General features: G+C 46.8%; 1 protein-coding gene across 2 annotated transcripts in view; it reads right to left on the bottom strand.

Moving 5' to 3' along the window:
* Cacna1f (calcium voltage-gated channel subunit alpha1 F) overlaps positions 1-19240 on the bottom strand; it is a 28113-nt gene extending 8873 nt beyond the window's left edge. Inside the window, exons 1-29 of one of the 2 annotated variants that reach the window (XM_031387069.1) lie at positions 19179-19240; positions 17323-17572; positions 16334-16439; positions 15979-16118; positions 15541-15683; positions 15306-15458; positions 14531-14727; positions 14320-14423; positions 12344-12534; positions 12029-12121; positions 11820-11913; positions 11657-11683; positions 11347-11507; positions 10149-10374; positions 9122-9329; positions 8906-9026; positions 8703-8784; positions 7584-7629; positions 6789-6843; positions 5956-6112; positions 5672-5801; positions 5099-5158; positions 4859-4965; positions 4685-4772; positions 4129-4236; positions 3982-4034; positions 2250-2396; positions 765-966; positions 514-672 (exon numbers count right to left, since the gene is read on the bottom strand). In XM_031387069.1, the coding sequence (XP_031242929.1) occupies positions 514-672; positions 765-966; positions 2250-2396; positions 3982-4034; positions 4129-4236; positions 4685-4772; positions 4859-4965; positions 5099-5158; positions 5672-5801; positions 5956-6112; positions 6789-6843; positions 7584-7629; positions 8703-8784; positions 8906-9026; positions 9122-9329; positions 10149-10374; positions 11347-11507; positions 11657-11683; positions 11820-11913; positions 12029-12121; positions 12344-12534; positions 14320-14423; positions 14531-14727; positions 15306-15458; positions 15541-15683; positions 15979-16118; positions 16334-16439; positions 17323-17572; positions 19179-19203 (3633 nt within the window). In that variant the 5' untranslated portion in view covers positions 19204-19240. Of the gene's footprint in view, positions 1-513; positions 673-764; positions 967-2249; positions 2397-3981; positions 4035-4128; positions 4237-4684; positions 4773-4858; positions 4966-5098; positions 5159-5671; positions 5802-5955; positions 6113-6788; positions 6844-7583; positions 7630-8702; positions 8785-8905; positions 9027-9121; positions 9330-10148; positions 10375-11346; positions 11508-11656; positions 11684-11819; positions 11914-12028; positions 12124-12343; positions 12535-14319; positions 14424-14530; positions 14728-15305; positions 15459-15540; positions 15684-15978; positions 16119-16333; positions 16440-17322; positions 17573-19178 lie in introns of both variants that reach the window. The other variant, XM_031387156.1, reaches the window with a different exon arrangement.
* Between the last annotated feature and the right edge of the window lie 374 nt (positions 19241-19614).

Below are 19614 nucleotides of genomic sequence, written 5' to 3'. Positions count from 1 at the left end.
TTTTCCTGCTTGGGTGTGGTACTGATGCCTGGACTAGTGAGTTGTTTTGTGACCACGATGCAGCAATCAAATTAAAGTGGAATGGTGTAGCAGGAAGATCAATAGAGCTCACCTCACTGGCCAACAATGGGAAGGTAACCTACATTAGTGTTCCTCAACATTTGTGGCAAACAAGCAAACTACACTGACTCTAGGATGCAGGACATTTTTCATCTTAGAATCCGAGTCTGGAGTGTGTTTTACAATCCGTGACAACTTGCAATAGTCATGGACCCTTGCTTTCACATTCCAGCATCTTTAAAAGCAGAATGCAGGCTTTGGCCTTAGATTTGAAGAAAAGTTTCAAATGTGCTAACTTAAGGCTTCGTCAGTTAGGCAGATATGTGTGTAGGGCAGGGCGGGGGAACATGTAGGGCTGTTACTTACAGCCTAATGCATTCCTAATAGCTCTCAAAGAGATTGTGTGAAGAAAACAAATGTCTAGCAATGACCAAGATGGAGGGTTCAGCAGACCTGCATGGCTAGAGCAACTGTGTTGAGCAGGATGAGCAGGAACATGAGGTACTCAAAGGCTGCAGAGTTCACAGTGGCCCACACACGGTACTGATGTGGATTCTTGGGGATGTATCGGCGGAGTGGCTGAGCTTTGAGGGCATATTCCACACACTGGCGCTGCATAGTGGTATAGAGCACGGGTGAGCAGGGAAGGTTCCCAAGGTAAGGGGAGACAGTTCGGTGGCCATGGGTCAGGAGTGAGAAGTCACCTGGTTCTTGTCCAGTTCACAGTTTTGGTATTCCTGCTCTCCCTGGGCACGGAATGTGATGATAACAAAGCCCACAAAGATGTTCATCATAAAGAAGGCGATGATGATGATGTAGACAATGAAGAATACTGATATCTCCACATGGTAATTGTAGATAGGGCCCTCATCTTCTGCGTGTGCATCTATGGCTTTGTATAGTAGCCTATAGGAGACAGTGGGAGGTAGAAGTGAGGGCATGTTCGGGAGATTCTCAGCCCCCTCTGACTTCCTCCCAGGCTACTTATCATATTCACCCCTCAAATCTCCAAAACTCCCTAAATTTACAACCTAATCACTTTGGACTTCTGTACATCCACAAAGAAACCCACACAAGGCTTTAAAAGGGGCCTATTTTTTGGTTTGTTTGTTTTCCTTTTTAAAACATTTATTTATGTGCATTTGGTGTTTTGCTTCCATGTATGTCTGTGTGTCTGATCCCCTGGAACGAGAGTTAAAGACAGTTGTGAACTGCCATGTGGGTGCTGGGAATTGAACTCAGATCTTCTGGAAGAGCAGCCAGTACTCTTAACCACTGAGCAATCTCTTCAGCCCCCTATTTTCCCTTTTTTTTTTTGAAACAGGGTCTTATCATGTAGCCTTGGCAGTCCTGGAACTCAACTATGTAGGCCAGGATTCAAACCTTTTGTCCCAGAAACCTTCAGAGACTCCTATGCAGTTCTCAAAAGAAACGTATCCAGACCTTCAATGATTCTGTAGACCTTTAATCCCCTTATGTAGGGCCCTGGAGCACCTCCCCAATGTGGTTCTCCAGGACTCCCCACAAGCTCCTAAAGATCTTGGAATTCAATCCTACCATCTTGAATACTCTGCTCAAATCCTCCCAGTAAATATCTAGCTAGTATACCTAAATGCTTTTATAGCTTTTGTTAAACTTCTAAACTGTATATACCCCCTTTGAATTCCTCATTCATCTTCTTAACCCCTTGTAATGCCTAGCCTTTTCTAGAGCTTCACCTATTCCCTCAGAAACCTTTCCCCAATTTCTAGAGATCTTTCTCCAAAGTCCCAATAAATCCCTAGCAAGGTTCTGGGAAATCCCCATCCAGGCTTCTAACACATTCACCAGTCTCTAGAAAGCTATACCCAACTGTGTACAATGGCACAAACCTGAATCTCAGTACTCAGGAGGACAGGGAAGGAGGATCATCAGGTTGAAATCAAAGTGGGCTACATGGTAAGATCCTGACTCAAGAAAATAGGCCATAGGGATGTTGTGTAATGGGATATCATTGCCTAGCATATACAAAACTCAGATTCAATTTCCAGGCATTAGAAAGTGGAAAAAGGAAAGAAAGAAAACACTATCCAGTCTTGAGACTTTCATTACATCCCTAAGACACACTCCCATCCATTCCCAGGTGACCCCAGGAATTGTCTAGACCCATCTGCCCAGTTTCTTGTCATCCCCAAGGCCCTGCCCCTCACGCAGGCCAGCCTTCAAAGGTAGAGACAGTGAACAGGGCCATCATGGCTGAAAGGACGTTGTCAAAGTTGAAATCACTGTTGAGCCAGAGCCGCTCGCGGACCAAAGGTCGTGACACATCTCCATCAGGGTAGATGAGGAAGGAGCCCCTGTGGATGTTGTAGACAGGTTAGATGCAGGAGGAAGAGGAATGAGGAGTGGTGGCAAAGGGCTTAGGGTCTTTGTTATGGATGTATCAGGGCATAGGGGTGTACCTAGACAGCCTGGCCTCACATCCTGCCCTTTGATTTCCTGACTGGGTTATTGTAAACATTAAATCTCTGTCTAGTTGATTTTTGTCTACCTTCTCTGTTTAAAAAAAAAAAAGAGACTACTAATAGAACCCATTTCCCATTTGTCACAAGGATGGAGTAAGTCAATAAATGACAGTTAATCATGGTGGTGCACATATTCATAACTCCATTACTTGTGAGGCAAGGAAGAGGTTAGCAAATTTGAGGGCAGCATGGTCTATGTACTTTCCAGGTTAGCCAGGACTATATACTGAGACTGTTGTCTCACAACAGACAGACAGACAGACAGACAGACACCAAATCAAGTCAGGCATAGTGGCACATCCTTATAATCCTAGCAACTCAGGTGGCAGAAAACAGGAAACTTGTGAGTTTAAAGCTATCTTGAAAGTTTTAAGGCTGGCTTGAGATATATTGAGAACAAGGCTCAAAAAACAAACAAGGGCCAGCAAAATGGCTCAATGGATAAAGGTCCTTGCTTCCAACCTGATGATGTGAGCCCAATCCTCAGAACTCACATGGTGGAAGGGAAGAGCCAATTCTCTCAAGTTCTTTTCTGATCTCTACACATGAGCAGGGGCATGCATGCTCACTGTATGAATAAATAAATACATGAATGCAAAGAAAGAAAGAAAGAAAGAAAGAAAGAAAGAAAGAAAGAAAGAAGGAAGGAAGGAAGGAAGGAAGGAAGGAAAGAAGGAAAGAAGAGAAAAGAAAAACAACCAACAAACCAACAACAAACAAAACTAATCTCTGGAACACAGTTGGTATATCACCGTCACCATTGTCATCGAATGTTTTTGCCATCCAGGGCAAAGTAATTCTCCAAGTGGCCAAAGTTTCCTAGCACTGACTCTATGCCAGACCCTGTGCTAGGTCACCATGCAGGCACTTTGCTGTGTATACATATTCCATGTACCACCTCTCTACTTCTCTTAACAGCCCTGTGAAATGGGAGCGCTTTTTATCCCTAGTTTCCAGGTGATCTAACAAGGGTTAGACAAAGTGAAACAATGCCTCCAAGCTCCATGAAGTGGGTTTGAGTCAGGGATTCCTGGCTTCATAGTCTTTCTTGAAATCACCTCCATCTACAGGCATCTCTAGATGGAAGCTGGCATTCATTCAGAGCAGGAAATTGCAAGAGGGTCTGGGGAGGAATGTAGGTAACACTGAAAAAATGTGGGAAAGGGTTATGGGAGGACTTTGAGGGCTTGCCGAGATATAAAGGCCTCTACAATTAATAGGGGGAGTTCTGGGGTATAATCTTGGGGGCATTTAGGGAAGTTTGAAGGTCTTGGGTACTTCCAGGAACCCAGACATATTTAGAGTTCTTGGTACGAGGCTGTAAGCTGCTTCAGGGGACCTTAGAGAGGTCTAGAGTTCTCTATGTGATTTGGGAGGGTCTCTGGATTCATTAGAGGGTGAGGCTTCAAACACTCACTTGCATTCTTTCAGGGTGTGTTTGGCCTCATCAGTGCAACTGTAGAATTTTCCCTATAGGGAGGAAGTGTGTCAAGCAGGTTCACCTTTCATCTGCCTCCCTCCCCACCTTGACACCTGCCTGGACCTCCCTTTGGATCTCCCTCACCTTGAAGAGCTGAACACCAATGCATGCGAACATGAACTGCAAAAGGGTGGTGACAATCATGATGTTTCCGATGGTCCGGATGGCCACGAACACACACTGCACTACATGCTGCAAAACACCCACACACATGACCGATGGACATCACAGGTCATATGGGAACTTGGGTGATGAATACAGCTTAAGGACTTGGGCCAGGAGTACGTGGCTGCATGTCAGAGATGTGTGATCAGGAATAAGTGGTCAAAAGGCACTATGGCGGAATAGCATCCACCATAGCTATTATTACCATAGCATGTATGGTATTAACAAAAAATAAAGGTTTTCTAAGCAAGAATATGCAGTCGCATGCCAAGGACATGAATTAGAAAAATATAGCAATTGGTATAGTCACTTGTAAGGAACACGTAAGGGACTACATGGCCAACAGGCAAGAATACGTGGTCACATGTTGGGTTCAGGCTGCATGCGGTCAGTCATGTCTTTGTGTAATAGTCAGTTGGATCAGCTATCTGGACCCAGGCCCTGGGTCCTGTGGGTTTGGGTGAGCCGGGCTTACCTTGAGTCCCTTGGCTCTGTTGATGGCTCGGAGAGGCCGCAGGACTCGGAGGACTCTGAGAATCTTCACAACTGAGATGGCACTGGAGCTGGGGAGCAGAAGTTTTCAGCCCCTAATTAGGGCTTGGTCCTGGTTGTGGGAGGAGTGGGGTGGGCAGGGGGAGGTGTCACTTACTGGATGCCAAAGGAGATGAGGGACACACTGACCACAAGCAGATCCAACAGATTGAACCAGCTCCGACAGAAAGAGCCTCTGTGCAGGAAGGCCCCAAACACTGTCATCTGGGGATCAGATTGTATTGGATTAGACCTCAGACCTGAAGATATAGCTGATGGGTAAGAGCCCAGAGGTGGTAGGAGTGGGCTGAGAATGGATTGGGGCAACTGAAGGTATGGCTGACGGTCTAGTAATTACCTTTAGTAGAATCTCGACAGTGAAAATGGAGGTGAAGGCATAATCAAAATATCCCAGAATCTGGGACGTAAGAAAGAGGAGGAACATTGTCATAATTAGTGCAGATTAGTAAACATATGTCTCTTTCTCTCATCTATCTATCTATCTATCTATCTATCTATCTATCTATCTATCTATCTATCTATCTATCTATCTATCTATCTATCTATCTATCTGAGACAAGACATCACTCTGGGGCCCAGGCTGGCCTCAGAGTTGCAGTAATCTTCCTGCTTCAGCCACCCAAAGACTAGAAATCCAGGCAGGTACAACCATGCGAGCTTGCTGTGCACCTCTCAGTGTAAGCCTTGCTTTCCCTCCTCAGCACCAGGAAAGACTTTTATATGTGCCAAAGGTTTCCCTGTCCCACACTTCTCAGAGTATGGAAATGGCTGCTGGCGCTGTATCCACCACCATTTTTGATCATCTTTCCCAGCCCAGTGAGGCGTCTTATGGTCTCTCTCTACTCTGGCTTTAAATTTGTGCCCAGAATGCCCTCTGTGAGTTCCTCCCAGCCCCCAGCCATGGGCTCACATGGTTGCGGAAGGAGTGAGCCCGGATGGGGTCCTCAGCAGCTAGGGATACGCTACTCAGGATGATGAACACCAGGATGAGACTGGTGAAGATATGGTGATGTATGAGAGTGTGGCAGGCCTTCCGAAGTCTGGGGAGTGGAGAAAAAGCAGTGAGTAGAAACCAGGATCGGTGTTTCCTGGGAGATCCAAGGGATCTGTGCCCCATTGCCTTCTGGGTAGTTCTAGGGCTTCCCACCTGTCCAGCCCCTGTTTCCCTGACCTTTTGTCATTCCTAGTACTCACGGGTTGGTTTGGCTAAGGCAGAAGAAGGCACTGCCTTCAGGGATGGGTACCACCTTCTCTTTGGGTACAACTTCCTGCAAGAGTTCCACATGTCCTGCACCATTTTCCTCTTCCTCCTCCTCCTCCTCTTCTTCCTCCTCTTCCTCCATGCCTTGTGCTGGGGATAGAGCAATGAGAAAACTCAATGGAAAGTTCCTGGAACTGTGTTCGACACAGGACGAATTCCTCTCATTTCTTGCCCAGAATCTCAGCTCCTCAGTAAAGGGATCTTACATCTCTTTTGTTTAATATGGTATGTCCAGCTCTTAGAACAGTGCCGGGGCCCAGTGAGAGCCTGGTGAATGTGTGTAGTGAGTGTTAAATGCACACATACAATTTGATAACAAAGGCTCTGAGAAGGCCCACAGTAAAATAAAATGTCCATTTCTCTTGTTTAACCTTGGTGTCCCAGATGTTTCTGGCTACAAACCAAGCCCATTCATTCATTTCAGAATAATTACTTTTGCAGTACAGATTGTCTTACCCATGCTGTGCAAGCACTTTACCATTGAGTCATAGCCCCAGTCCTTATTTATTTTTTGAGATAGTGTCAAGTGTCTGTAATAAAGTCCAGGCTGACCTGGAACTCACTATTTAGCACAAGGTGTCCTTAAATCTGCTTGCTACCTTTCCCGAGTGTTAAGACTACAGGCAGGTGCCACTGTGTCCACTGCCTTCAGGATGACCTTGGAAGAGTCTGCTGGCCAGAGAGGATTTTGTTAGGGGTCAGGAGTTCTCTGCCTGTGTTCCCTTTCTAATACTCCTTGTCACTCCCATCTGGCCTGCCTACTTGCCTGCTCCTTCACTTTTTGCGCCCTCCGTGCCTTCTTCATTCTCTCCACCAGGCACCTGGAGACAGGAAGATAGGAGTCATCAATTGTGGGAGAGACACCAGGCAATGGACACAGAGGAGGCATAGAAGAGACAGGATAACATGGAAATAGATTGTCAGAGGATGGGGTTAAAGCTATGCACACACTGATAGGTAGGGGAGACGAGGGAGAGACAACCCCTATGCTTTTTTTCCTTTAAGATTTAGTTTTATTATTTTAAATTATGTATATCCATGTATGGGTATGCATGTGTGAATGCAGGTGACTTTGGAGGCCATAGGCATTGGATCTCCTGAACCTGGAGTTGTAGGTAGTTGTGGTTTGCTTGACATGGGTCTGGGAACCAAATTCAGGTCCTTTAGGAGACCAGTAAGTACTCTTAACTCTTCAACTCCTCCACCCTTTTAAAAAGGCAGAGTCTTGGGGCTGGTGAGATGGCTCAGCGGTTAAGAGCACTGACTGCCCTTCCAAAGGTCCTGAGTTCAAATCCCAGCAACCACATGGTGACTCACAACCATCCGTAATGAGATCTGATGCCCTCTTCTGGGGTGTCTGAAGACAGCTACAGAGTAATTACATATAATAAATAAATAGATCTTTATTTTTTTTAAAAAGGCAGAATTTCCTTGTCTAGCCCAGGCTGCCTGGAACTCACCATGGAGAGCAGGCTAATTTGAAACTCAGATACTCCCCTGTTTCTGTTTCCCAAGTGCTGGGGTCAAAGGCTATATTAGCACACTCAGGCTTCTAACTCACCAATGCTTTGTTCTCCTGAGGAGGGTTTCCTTCACTGATCTTCTCTCTGTTTAAGGAAAATAAGGGCTGATTGCTGCAGGGTGACAGATGGAGAAGGCTGGGCTGAGCACTGCTGTCAGGACAGACCTTTCTTGGGACTTCCTGCTTCTGTTCTGCCTATAGTCTATCCTCACACCATCCAGAAGGAGCCCCCTATGGAACCCTAACACTTTCATGCCTATCACTACCAAGAACAAAAGCCAAAATCTACTCTTGACTGAGAATACCCCCAGTCTGGTTCTTTTATTCCTCCCAACATGTAACCCCATTTCCTACCATTTTCCTCCCGGCTGTGTCCCTGACTCACTGGTGGTTTGTGGTTGCTTATTATGGTGCTGGGGATGGAAACCAGAACTTCAAACAAGTACATTTTCTTCCTCTAAGTTAGATCTCAGGCCCGGATGTTTTGTTGTAGATAGGTTAACACCACCACCACTTCAAAGGAGTGATCTTATTGACCCTCATCTCCTATCCAGTCTCAATATGGAGGCCATGTTGGCCTCGAAGGCCTTATCCTTCTGCCCTGCCCTTCCAGGTGTTGGGTCTCCAGGCTTGCTTCCATTCTTCACTATTGCTTTGTTCTGTTTTCTGCTCCTTCACTACTTATTATTAACACATTTTTTTTTTTTTGAGAAAGTCCGTGACAGGACTGGAACTCACTATGTAGGCCAGGAGGGCCTCTAACTCAAAGAGATATAAATGTGCGTCTGGTATAATAAGCTGGCATTAAAGGCATGTGCTACAGCACCTAGATGACTAATATATTCTTGAAGTTACATATCGGTGTTCTTGAATTTTGCTTGCATTCCTCAACTACAAACAGCAAGGACTCTGCTGTCACACTGGCATGCCATGTCTGGCTGCTGACAACATGTCAACCCATGCTGTCTCCTTAGTATTTCCAGCAGGGCCTAGCATAGAGTGTGTGCTCAATGAATATGTGTTGAATGAATGAATTACTGAGGACCGTATCTGGAGCCAGGCCTTTCTAGCACAAAAAGTCCCATGGGATGTGTATTTGGGAGATCCACGTCAGAGATCTTAGGGAAAGGAAGTCTTGGAGATGAAGCCAGAGCTCACCTGCCCTTGTCTTTGGCAGTGCCTGCATCCCCACTGGCTAGGTTATCCACAGCAATGGCAAGAAACACATTGAGCAGGATGTCTGGAGTGAGCTCAGGTTGCAAAGGTAAAGAAGCGGCCTGCCTGTGTGCTGCCCAGGCCCACACCCTCACCCTGTCCCCCTTCACCACACTCTATCCACTCCCTGAAAGCTCTGAGGATACAGTTGCCACAGATGAAGAGGATGATGAAATAAACACACACCAGCATCCCTGGGAAGAAGGGCCCACCATAGGCCATGATACCATCATACATGACCACGTTCCAATCCTCACCGGTCAGGATCTGGTGGGTAGGAAGTCACCAAAACGTTCTTGGGACCCTCTATAACTCCAGGCCCTACCAACATGTGTACACATTTCAGGGTGTCTAGGTTATACCTGAAAGACAGTGAGGAGGGCTTGGGGGAAGGTATCAAAGGTGCTCCTCTTGGTGTGGGTCTGGTCGAAGTTGAACTTGCCCCCAAACAGCTGCATGCCAAGCAGAGAGAAGATGATGATAAAGAGAAAGAGGAGAAGCAGCAAGGAAGCAATGGACTTCATGGAATTGAGCAAGGATGCCACCAGATTGCTCAGAGATGCCCAGTGCCTGCAACAGAAATAGAAAGTGTGGGGTTAACATTTATCTGGTCAGGAGTCAGGAGCCAGGCAGGCCTCCTGTTTGGGATACACTAGGGCAAAAGGGGTTAAAATAGGCTGTGGTGCCAAGGTTGGAAGTGATTTTTTTGAATTGAAGTGTGATTAAGAGTAGGAAAGGGGGATTGCTAAGTTTGGAGTTAGAGTTGGCACCCAGGGCGTGGTGGGAGGTGAAATTAGTGGAGAGGCGTTGATAGAATTGGGTTTCATGTTGGGACTAGGATGAATTGGGCATGGAGTTATGGTGATTTGGTGTTGGAGGAGTTGGGAAAGGGTTATGGTTGAAGGTTTGGTATAGGAAAGGGGGTGCAGAGGAGCTTGGGGTTAGAGAGAACAGAATGGAATTGCAGTTGGAGAAAGGTGGCTGGCCAGGAGGAGAATGCATCAGAGAGTTGGGAATGGCATTAGAGAATTAGGGATAGCATTATGGTTGGTGCTCGCTGGGGCTGAGGTGAGAGATTGGGTTGGGCTTGGGATTAGAGAGTGGACCTGTGGATAAGATGTAGTTGGGGCTAGAGTTAGAGAGGTTCTGTGGCTGGGATGGGGGATAAGCATAGAGATAGGCTCGGGGGTAAAGTCAGGTTGGGAACTGGGATGGAGATGGTAACTCTCCTCTCCATGAGGGTAGGAATCTGTGCTGGCTTTGCTTTTCCTAGGGCCTAAAGGTCAGCATGTAGCAGTAGGTGCTCAATGGACGCTTGCTAAATGAATGAGGAGGCTGAGGGAATTATCTTCGGAGCTAGGGAGTATTGGGCCCCATGCATACACACACCTGGTAACCTTGAAGATCCTGAGGAGACGCACACATCGGAGCACTGAGATGCCGAGAGGCTGCATGGCCCCCACCTCCACCAAAGTGGTTTCTAGGATGCCCCCACAGACCACGAAGCAGTCAAAGCGGTTGAAAAAGGAGGCAACGTAGACAGAGGGGCCCAGGCCATACAGTTTGAGAAGCATCTCCACAGTGAAGAGGCAGAGCAGAACTTTGTTGGCGTACTCTGTCGGGGGACAGGGGGGCACGTGTAACATGTTTAGGAAGCCAGGAGCTTTGGTGGGATCTTGAGGGTAACAGGGAGCAGGCCAGGTATGGGCTAGGGTTTGGTTGGGGCTAGGGACTGAAGTGAGTTTGTAGGTCAAAGTAAGTGAGGTCTGGAGCTGGGGCAGAGGGTAGAGTTGAGGCAGGGGCCAGAGTCACCCTTTGTGAGTCTAAGACAACTCCATATGTAATGGTACAGTTAGCATCTAGGATTTCTTCTTCTTCTTCTTTGTTTATATTTATGTCTTACCTTTTTGGTTCTGGGGATGGAATCCAGGGCTTCACACATGTATTTTTCTACTGAGATATAGCCCCAGCTCCAAGCCTAGGGTGTTTCTTTGGGACTGAACTGGTTTTCTGGGGTTAGGAGCAGGACCAATAATAAACTTGGGTTTAAGATTGCAAGGAATCATAATAGTTGATACTTGATGTAAGCCAAACACTATTCTAAGTATTTCACAGCTGAGTTCATTTAATCCTCCCAACCACTCCATGCCATGAATAGTTATCATTGTCTTCATTTGGTGCATGGGGAAAGTGAGGCACAGGGGGTTTAACTTGTCCTGAGAATGTGATGTTAAGAGCGGGATTCTACTTCCCGCTCTGACCCTCAGGAGCTGAATCCTGGGGTTAACTGCTTGACATCAATGCCATGGTGATCAGGACCTTCGACCTGAGCCCTGTGGTACTAGAAAGTTTTAGTGGAATGAAGTTGAGTTTGGACATGTGCAATACCGAGACTAGAGCCTGACACACATAGCAGGTAGCACATAAGTGTGGCTTGCAGGGTGGGATAGGACAAGTTAAGGTTTCTGCACTTGTCTGGATTGGAAGGTAGTATCTGGGGTCAAAGACTCCCTAGAGAGCCTGCCTTTGAACTTCTGGGGTGAAGGGAGCAAGAAATGAAGAAGAGAGCTGGCAGGCAGAGGTTCACCTTGGGTCTGGGTGAGCCACACAGGCTGCCCATGGTGCTCTGAAGCGATGGTCAACGTGTTGAGGAAGACGAGCAGCAATACAGCCCAATAGCAGGCGTTGGACTTGACAGCCCGGCGGCAGCGTGCACGGAGACCTCGGTTGGCTCGGCGGAAGTGGCGGCTGGGCAGAGGAGAGCCCATCACATCATTGAGATTGGCCTATGTCAGCCTGATGTACAGGTTGGGGATCCCAGAAGTCACATGGGCCATGGAGGTGGACTGGTCTCAAATTCATAGGGCCAAAATGTTGTACAACCTTTCACAACTTACCAGACCCTGGTTTTCATAATCTTGTTTCTAGAAATGATTGAAAAGGGGCATGTCATAAGGAGCTGAGAGGAAATCAGCAGCTATGACTGGAGGTCAGGTGTTTGAAGCTAAAGTAAGAATGGGGGTCTGGGCTATGTAGGGACCAAGGACTGGGATTCCTCACAGGCAGCGTGTACAGCTGGCCATGGTCCCCTCCTCTTCATCCTCTTCTCCTGGCGTGTCTGTCATGGAGCCAGTATCACTGGCTGGGAGGCTGGCTGCAGGCCAAGTGAGGATAGAGGTGAGGACACAAAGTCTAGGTCCCACTTTTGGTTTTTTCCCTCTGTCCACTCACCCTAACTCTGCCCCACCCCTTGCTGGCTTAGTCCTCACCATGGCTGCTGGTGGAGTGTGTGGAGCGAGTAGAATGGCTGAACCATCGCAGTCGTCCACGCCTTCTATTGGTCAGCTCTGACAGTTGTGGCCCTGTGGGGGGATGTCAGAATTAGGGTTAGAAGGTGGCAGAATTAAGGTTAAGTCTAAGGGACCAAGAGCTAGTTGAGTCTTTGTATCTGAGTCTGTGTTGAGATTCTGTGTCCTGAGTAGATTTGGGGCAAAGCCTAGGGTGGCTACAGGCTTGTTCTGGGGTTTAGGAGGGCAATCACATCAGGGGTAGGAATGAAGCTGGGCCAGAATTAAGTTGCCTACGATGGCCCGCCCGTCCCTCTTCAGCAAGAGAAGCCAAGTTGCCGTCTACTGAGGGGTCATGAAGGTCTAACTCCTCAGCCTGTGTGATCCAGTCCAGGTAGCCCCGAAGGTCCTCCTCCATCTGCTGCTTCTCCCGAAGCTTCTGAAAGTCACCTCGGGCTTTTGCCTTTTCTCTTTCCTTGGAGAACTCCCTGGAGAAAGAGGGGAGCAAACTACATAAGGAAGTCACCCCCAGTAATCGTGCCTTTACTACTCCAGCCACAATAGCTTTCTAATTGTTCTTTGGATATAACAAGGACATTCTAGCTCCAGCCTTTGCACCAGCTGTTCCTATGACTTAGAATACCATCAACACTTTCTCAAGAGGTCTTTCTTGATTTTTAAAAGAAATGCATCTATCTACCCATCTATATTTATATCTATGTATCTATCCATGTATCCATGTATCCATGTATGTATGTATGTATGTATGTATCTATTCATGTGTGTGGCAAGTGGGTGCCATGGTCTAAGGACCAAAGGACAATCCAAGGGAGATGGTTCTTTTCTGCTACCATGTGGGTTTTGGGTCTTAAAATTAGGGTATCAGACTTGGCAACATCTTTCCCACAAATCCATGTTACTGGGCTCTGATTATTTTATATATATATATATATATATATATATATATATATATTATATAATATATATATGTATATATATGTATATATACACACACACATATATATGCATACACACATAGAGACATAGAGAGACAGAGAGAGAGACAGAGACAGAGACAGAGACAGAGACAGTGAGACAGGGTCTCATGTACTCTACGCGGACCTTGAACTTGCTCAGCCTGATCTTGTACTTATGTAGTCAAAGTGATTCTCCTGCTTCTGCCTTCTAAGTGCTGGCATGACAGGTGTACATTCTAAGCCTGGCTTGATTATATATTTTTAGAGAGTGTCTCATTCCTATCTCAGGGCCTTGCAATCTTGCAATCTTTCCTGCCTCTGGATGCTGGCTACAGATGTGCAATGCTACACTTAGCTCTGATGCTCCCAGTTATTTCTTCTAAAAAAGTATTTATTACTTGTGTGTATGTGTTTGGAACTGCCTGAGTATGTACATCACTTGCTGTCAGGAGCCCTCAGAGGCCAGAAGAGGGGATCAGTCCCTTCAACAAGGAAGTTACAGGTGGTTGTGACCTGTCATGTGGGTGCTGGGAACTGAACTTGAACCATCTACAAACACTCTTTTTGTTTTTGGTTTCTGAGACAGTTTTTGGTTTCTCTGTGTAGCCCTGGCAGTCCTGGAACACACTATGCAGACCAGGCTGGCTTTAAACTCAGGAGATCCTTTGCTTCTGCCTCTTGAGTGTGGGATTAAAGGCATGAACCACCAAGCCCGGCTTCAGCAAGCATTCTTTACTGCACCACTTCCTCGGTCCCAGATGCGGGTATTTGTAATTGCAACATCTTCCTGTTCCTCTTTATTTTTATTTTCACTGCACAATGCATATTGTGTGTGTGTGTGTTGTGCACACATTTACTTATCATGTGTTGCTATTATCCGTATCTTTCTATGAAAATGCAGCACTCAAGAAACCAGGAGTTTCCATGTTTCTTGTTTCATTTCTCTAACAGTGCCTGCCACACAGTAGATGTTTAAGTTTGAATGACTGAGGGGACACATCAGATTACTTTAGTGGTGCTAAGGATTGAGCCCTGAGCCATAGAAAGCTAGACAAGTGCTCAGACTTCAATTTTTTTTTTAAATTAAAAAAAAAATTGAGGCAGGGTCTCACTACGTTGTTCAGGCTGGCCTTAAACCTGAGATACTTCTGTCTTAGCCTTCCAGGTAGCAGGGATTACAGGGCTGTGCTGCCCAGCCCAGCTCAGATGCGGTTTATGGAAGATGCTTGGGAATTGGGCAGCACAAAAGGCAGCAAGATGGGGAGGATTGTACAGGAGAATACTCAGGCTTCTTACCCACTTAAGACTCCAAGCACAAGGTTGAGGACAAAGAAGGACCCAAAGATGACGAGGCTCACAAAGTACACCCAAGGTAGTTCATACCCCATGGCATCCTGCATCTAGACAGAGAACATATTCCATAGCACACACACAGAATGGCCCTCTTCTGAGCTAGGGAAAAGGACAAGAGCAGGCTCTAAGCTGTATGTGGATTTGTTCGCCTCACCCAGTAGAGGACGTCTGTCCAGCCTTCCATGGTAATACACTGGAACACAGTTAGCATGGCAAAGAAAAAATTGTCGAAGTTCGTGATGCCACCGTTGGGTCCTGGCCAGCGCCCGCGGCACTCAGTCTGGTTCAGTGTGCATGAACGCCCGGAGCCAGAAGATGCACAAGGCGATGGGTCCTCCTCTGCCTCCATATCTGCAGGAAAATTGGATCCTGGGGCTATGAAGCAAGTCACACACTAGTTCCTGCCACTCCGAAGCCCTATCCTCATAGGAAATTTGTTTCAATGCCCTAGATATTTTTAAGGCAAAAGGAATCCTGGGCTCCTCTGCTAGAGTCAACCCTCTGGAAGTATCGATCGATTTGAACCCCTGGAAAGCTGAGTCCTTCCAACATGGGTCTGGGAAGAGTGAATGTGCATGAACCGGGGGGCAGAGTCTTGTGAATAAGAGTCTCTTGAAAAGGTAGAGAAAAGGCTTGGGTACAGGTCTACATAAATGCCTATGGGCGATATGTGGAGTGTCTTAAATGCAGCAGACTGAGCCTATGGGTGGAGTCTTGTGATACCTGCACAGTCATTGCTGAGGGAGGGGCTGTTTTCTGGGATTTTTAGGGCGGAGTCTTGAATACAGGGATGGGTTTGGCTATACAAGGTTAGAATCAGAGCCTAGCAACCGAGTCCTGAGAAAATGAGTGGGCTTTCTAGAAGCAAGAGGGGAGCCAGAAGCGAGGGCAGGGGGCGTGTCCTGTCCTATGAAAGGGTGCTGGCTGACCAGATCCCAGGAAGTAGCACGTCTTGTGCATTCGTCCGAGGAACAGCTCGAGTCCGATGATGGCGTAAATGATAATGACGAAGAGCACCAACAGGGCAATGTGCAGCAGCGGCACAAGCGCCTTCATGATGGAATTGAGCACTATGTGCAGGCCTGTGGCGGGGAGGGGCAGGCTCAGAGCGTTCGCCATCAGCCTGGCGCCCCTCCTCCAACTTGGTGAGGGGTGTATACTTACTCGGGACCCCAGACACTAGCCTTAGTGGTCGTAGCACCCTAAACGCCCGCAGTGCCTTTACATCGAAGCCTCCAGGCTTTCCTCCAGTATGCGGGGCATCTCCTGGCCGCCCAGGTCCTTGCTCCAGCAACACGCTGAACAAGCTGATGGGGGAGCATGGGACGTGGAGGGGAGTCAGGGCTTTGGTTCCCGCCCTTTCCCTTCTTTCTCTTCGGGAAAGCACAGCCCTCTCTAACTGGAAACGCAAATGGTTTTAAATATGTTAATATCCCAGATTTTAGTTGCTGAATAGGACCTGTCTGAAGCAGTTGCTTCCTTTTTTTTTGTTTTTGTTTTTTTTTTTTTTGTTTGTTTGTTTTTAGCAGTTGCTTCCTTGAGCCCCAGAATTCACTGGATTGCAAACCAGGGTGGGGTGCCCCTCCCCTTGCAGACGCGCACCCGACCACGACGATGATGAAGTCGAGTAGGTTCCAGCCATTGCGAATGTAGGCGCTGGGATGGAGCACCAGCCCATAGGCCACGATCTTGAGCACTGTCTCCACGGTGAAAATCACCAGGAACACGTATTCTACCTGTTCCTGAGGGCGGAGCAGGGGGCGGGGCGTGAAGGCCCAGACTTATTTGGGGGCAGGGTCAGACTCTGTGGGTGAGTTGTAGGCACAGGTTAGGGTTGCTTTTGTCAGGATCAAAAGTGGAGTAGGGTAGGCCCCGGAGGGACGGGGTCTGGCTGGGTGGCTTAAGCTATAGCTCTAAAGGAAACTGCAGTCTGGGTTGGGGATGGGGTAGATCTCACCAAGTTGTGGTTAGCAGTGTTGGAGTCGTCCTCAGGGAAGGGGATATATACCCCCAATGCCACGCAGTTGGCAAAGATTGTCAGGAGGATGAGAATATCAAAAGGCCTCAGGTGAACACACAGTTAAGGATCCAGGAAGAGTGACATTCAGAACCCACATTCCCTTAGTGCCCTCTCCATCCAGAGCTAATTCTAGTCTTCAAGGTTTGAACATTCCCAACCCTGCCCTGACCAAGGCCTTAACTTTGGCTCCTCCCTCTCATCATCATCATCATCATCATCACATCATCATCATCACCATTATTATTATTATTATTATTATTATTATTATTGTTATGAGAAGAGTCTCATGTAGCTCAGGCTGGTCTCAAACCTCAAAGCTTGTGTTATGTAGTTGAGGATGACCTTCAACTTCTGGTTCTTCTGCTTCCACCTTCTGAGAGAAAGGCTCACAGGTGTGTGCCTCCATATCTAGTCTATGGGGTCCTGGGAATTGAACCCCAGGGCTTCATGCATGCTAGATAAACACTCTACTGACTGAGTTATGACTTTTTTTTGAGACACGATCATAGTATATAGCCCAGGCTGTCCTTGAATTTTCAGTTCTGCCTCAGCTTCCTGAGTTATAGGCACATGCACACATGGCCAGCTTAGTTCTAGACTCTTGATCTTGGTGACCTTCATTTCTCTGGATTCCTTCTCTATTCTAGATCTCTCTGTGTCTCTCTGTCTCTGTGTCTCTCTGTCTCTGTCTCTGTCTCTCTCTCAATTTGCGATGCTTTGGATTGAACTCAGGGCATCTAATACACTAAATAAATGCTTTACTACTGAGCTACACTCCCACCCCAGAAATCTTCCCTCCCCCCAATATTTAATCATTAGTCTCTAGTAATCTCAGGCTTCCTCCAGTCCAGGCTTGACTTAATTCTAGACTCTAGACTCTTCTATACCTTAGTGACCCATTCTTACCCCTGAGCCTTGCAGGATACTTCCACTCTACAATGCTGATGCAGGACCGACGAATGGGATTGGTAAGGGTGAGGCAGAAGAGTGCTCGAGGTGATCTCTGAGCACTGGCCACTGCCACAGTCTTGTGTTTGTTGTGCTGGGTCCTTCTTCTTGGGGTCCCCAGGCCCGATGCCCCACTGGCATCAGTCCCCACAGTTGGAGGGCCCGGACAGAGCCCCCATTCAGGGCCAGGGCCAGTCCCATTGGCTGGACTGGGCTCTGGGGTGGTGTCTGTGTGGAAAAACAGGAATCAGGGAAGGGACCATGGGACATTCATAGCCATTTATTGTCCAGTCCCATCCCTCTATTTGATGGGAGAAGAGCATGCAAAGCTATGGGGAGGTGGGCGATGCTTGGGTTATGGGTTGAGGGTTGACAATCAGTGTTGGAATGAAATTTAGGGTGGAGGGATTTTTTTGCTAAGGAAAGAGGTCAAGGACTTGATTAGATGATCACCCTGCTGTGCATTTCAACTTCTGATCAATTTAAGTTGTGGATTTTGCATCTGAGTGGGTCTAGCCTCACTTTATATATGCAAGAATGGAGTTTGGTTGAGGTTTTATTTAGGGCTGAAGCTGGGTATTTGAATAACTTGGGCTTGGAATTAGAATCAAAGTGAGGATACATTTTGAGTAGAATTTGCCTTTTGCATCGAGGTTTTTAGCCTCTAGTTTCAAGACTCTGTCTGTGGCTTTGTTTCAGCTTCTGAGAGGGGTAATAGGTTGGCCTGGTTAAGATCCCCAGCTCTGAAGGAAATAAGACATCTGGATTAAAATCCTGACTACTATTTAGAAGTTGTGTATTGCCTTGAGTAAATTATGGGTTTACACCTGAGCCTCAGTCTTCCTATTTGTATAATGGGAAGGATAATAATAGTTGCCTGAATTATAAGGGTGTTGTGAGGAGTAAATTGAGTTCAATATTCATGCAAATGTCTAGTGTGTGATATTATTATGATTTTGAAAATGAGGAACTTGAAATCAAAGAGTTAATAATTTGCCGAAGTGGCTGAATCAGGAGTCAAACCAAGGCATTCTGACTCTAGAGTCTTTGTAGCTTACAACAGCACTAGCTGTTTGTTCTTGCTCTGCATTCCTTCTGTATTTGTAAAAGGGTCTGCTCAACCTGGAGAACTGGCTCTTTGGTTAAGAGCTCACAGTGCTCTTCCAAAGGACATGGGTTGAATTCACAGCACCCACATGGCATCTCAAAGTCTCCTGTAACTCAAGTTCTAGGAGATCTGATACCTTTTCCTACCTCTGCTGTCAATGCACACACATGACACTCATGCATAAACTCAGGCACATACACATACTTATAAGATAAATTAATAACAACTTGAAAAAGGGTATGTGCTGTTTCTGGACAGCCAGGGAAATCACTCCATAGCAGTACTGGCGTCTAGATGTTAGATGACTTTCAAGTTCGTGATAAGGTCTGTAGCTATCGTTGAGGTTTGGATTCTAATGTCCCATGTGGTGGAGTTAGGGGATTGTCTTCTGGTTAGCAGGGTTTAGATTAAGGTTTAGCGTGAGGCTGGATTTGGAGTTAGATGTCGAGTGAGTGCTAGTGGTCAGGATTGAGTCTGGGTTTCATTTCGGAACTAAGGCTATGCATAAGGATAGGGGCTATTGAGGTTGTGGTGCATCTGAGATCAGGTGGCAAAGAAGCTCTTTTAAGGGGAGGCTAGGACAGGAAGAGGGGGATGATACTCTAGTTCCCAAGAGACTTCTCCAGGAGTAGGATCCAGGTGGGCAGTGGGTAGGTGAGAGGATGAGGGTGGACCAGAGCCCAGGGTGACTCCAAGGGGTCTTCAGGGGTGGATGGCTTCTCTCACCTTTCCCGACTTCAGATTCCGACATCCTCCTCTGGAGATATAAGGACCATCTGCACACAGTCCACCCTCTCCACTCCCAGCCTTAGAGAGATTAAGGTCATGGGGCGGGGAAAAATAGTGTCAGTTGGGAGGGTGAACGGGGGAGCAAATGGGATATTTGTAAGTCTGAGATTGGCAAGGGAAAAGGCACTGGTTAAGAGTATAGCAAATAGATACCTGCACTAAGCAGGCAGAAACCAAAATAAGAAAAAAAAATGATATAATTTTCCAATAGCATATAACATTTGCAGTAGATAGGAAAATCCTAATATGTATATTATCTCTAGGGAAAAAGTCAGATGGTAAATATCAAAGGGATATAATATGTAGCATTTAGTGATGCTGGAAATTTCCCCAGAGTGATCTGCTTGGCATTTTGCATTAGCTATACCAAACA

This window comes from Mastomys coucha, chromosome X, assembly GCF_008632895.1.
Source record: "Mastomys coucha isolate ucsf_1 chromosome X, UCSF_Mcou_1, whole genome shotgun sequence".
Taxonomy (NCBI): Eukaryota; Metazoa; Chordata; class Mammalia; order Rodentia; family Muridae; genus Mastomys; species Mastomys coucha.
This window is presented reverse-complemented; position numbering and strand designations above follow the sequence as displayed.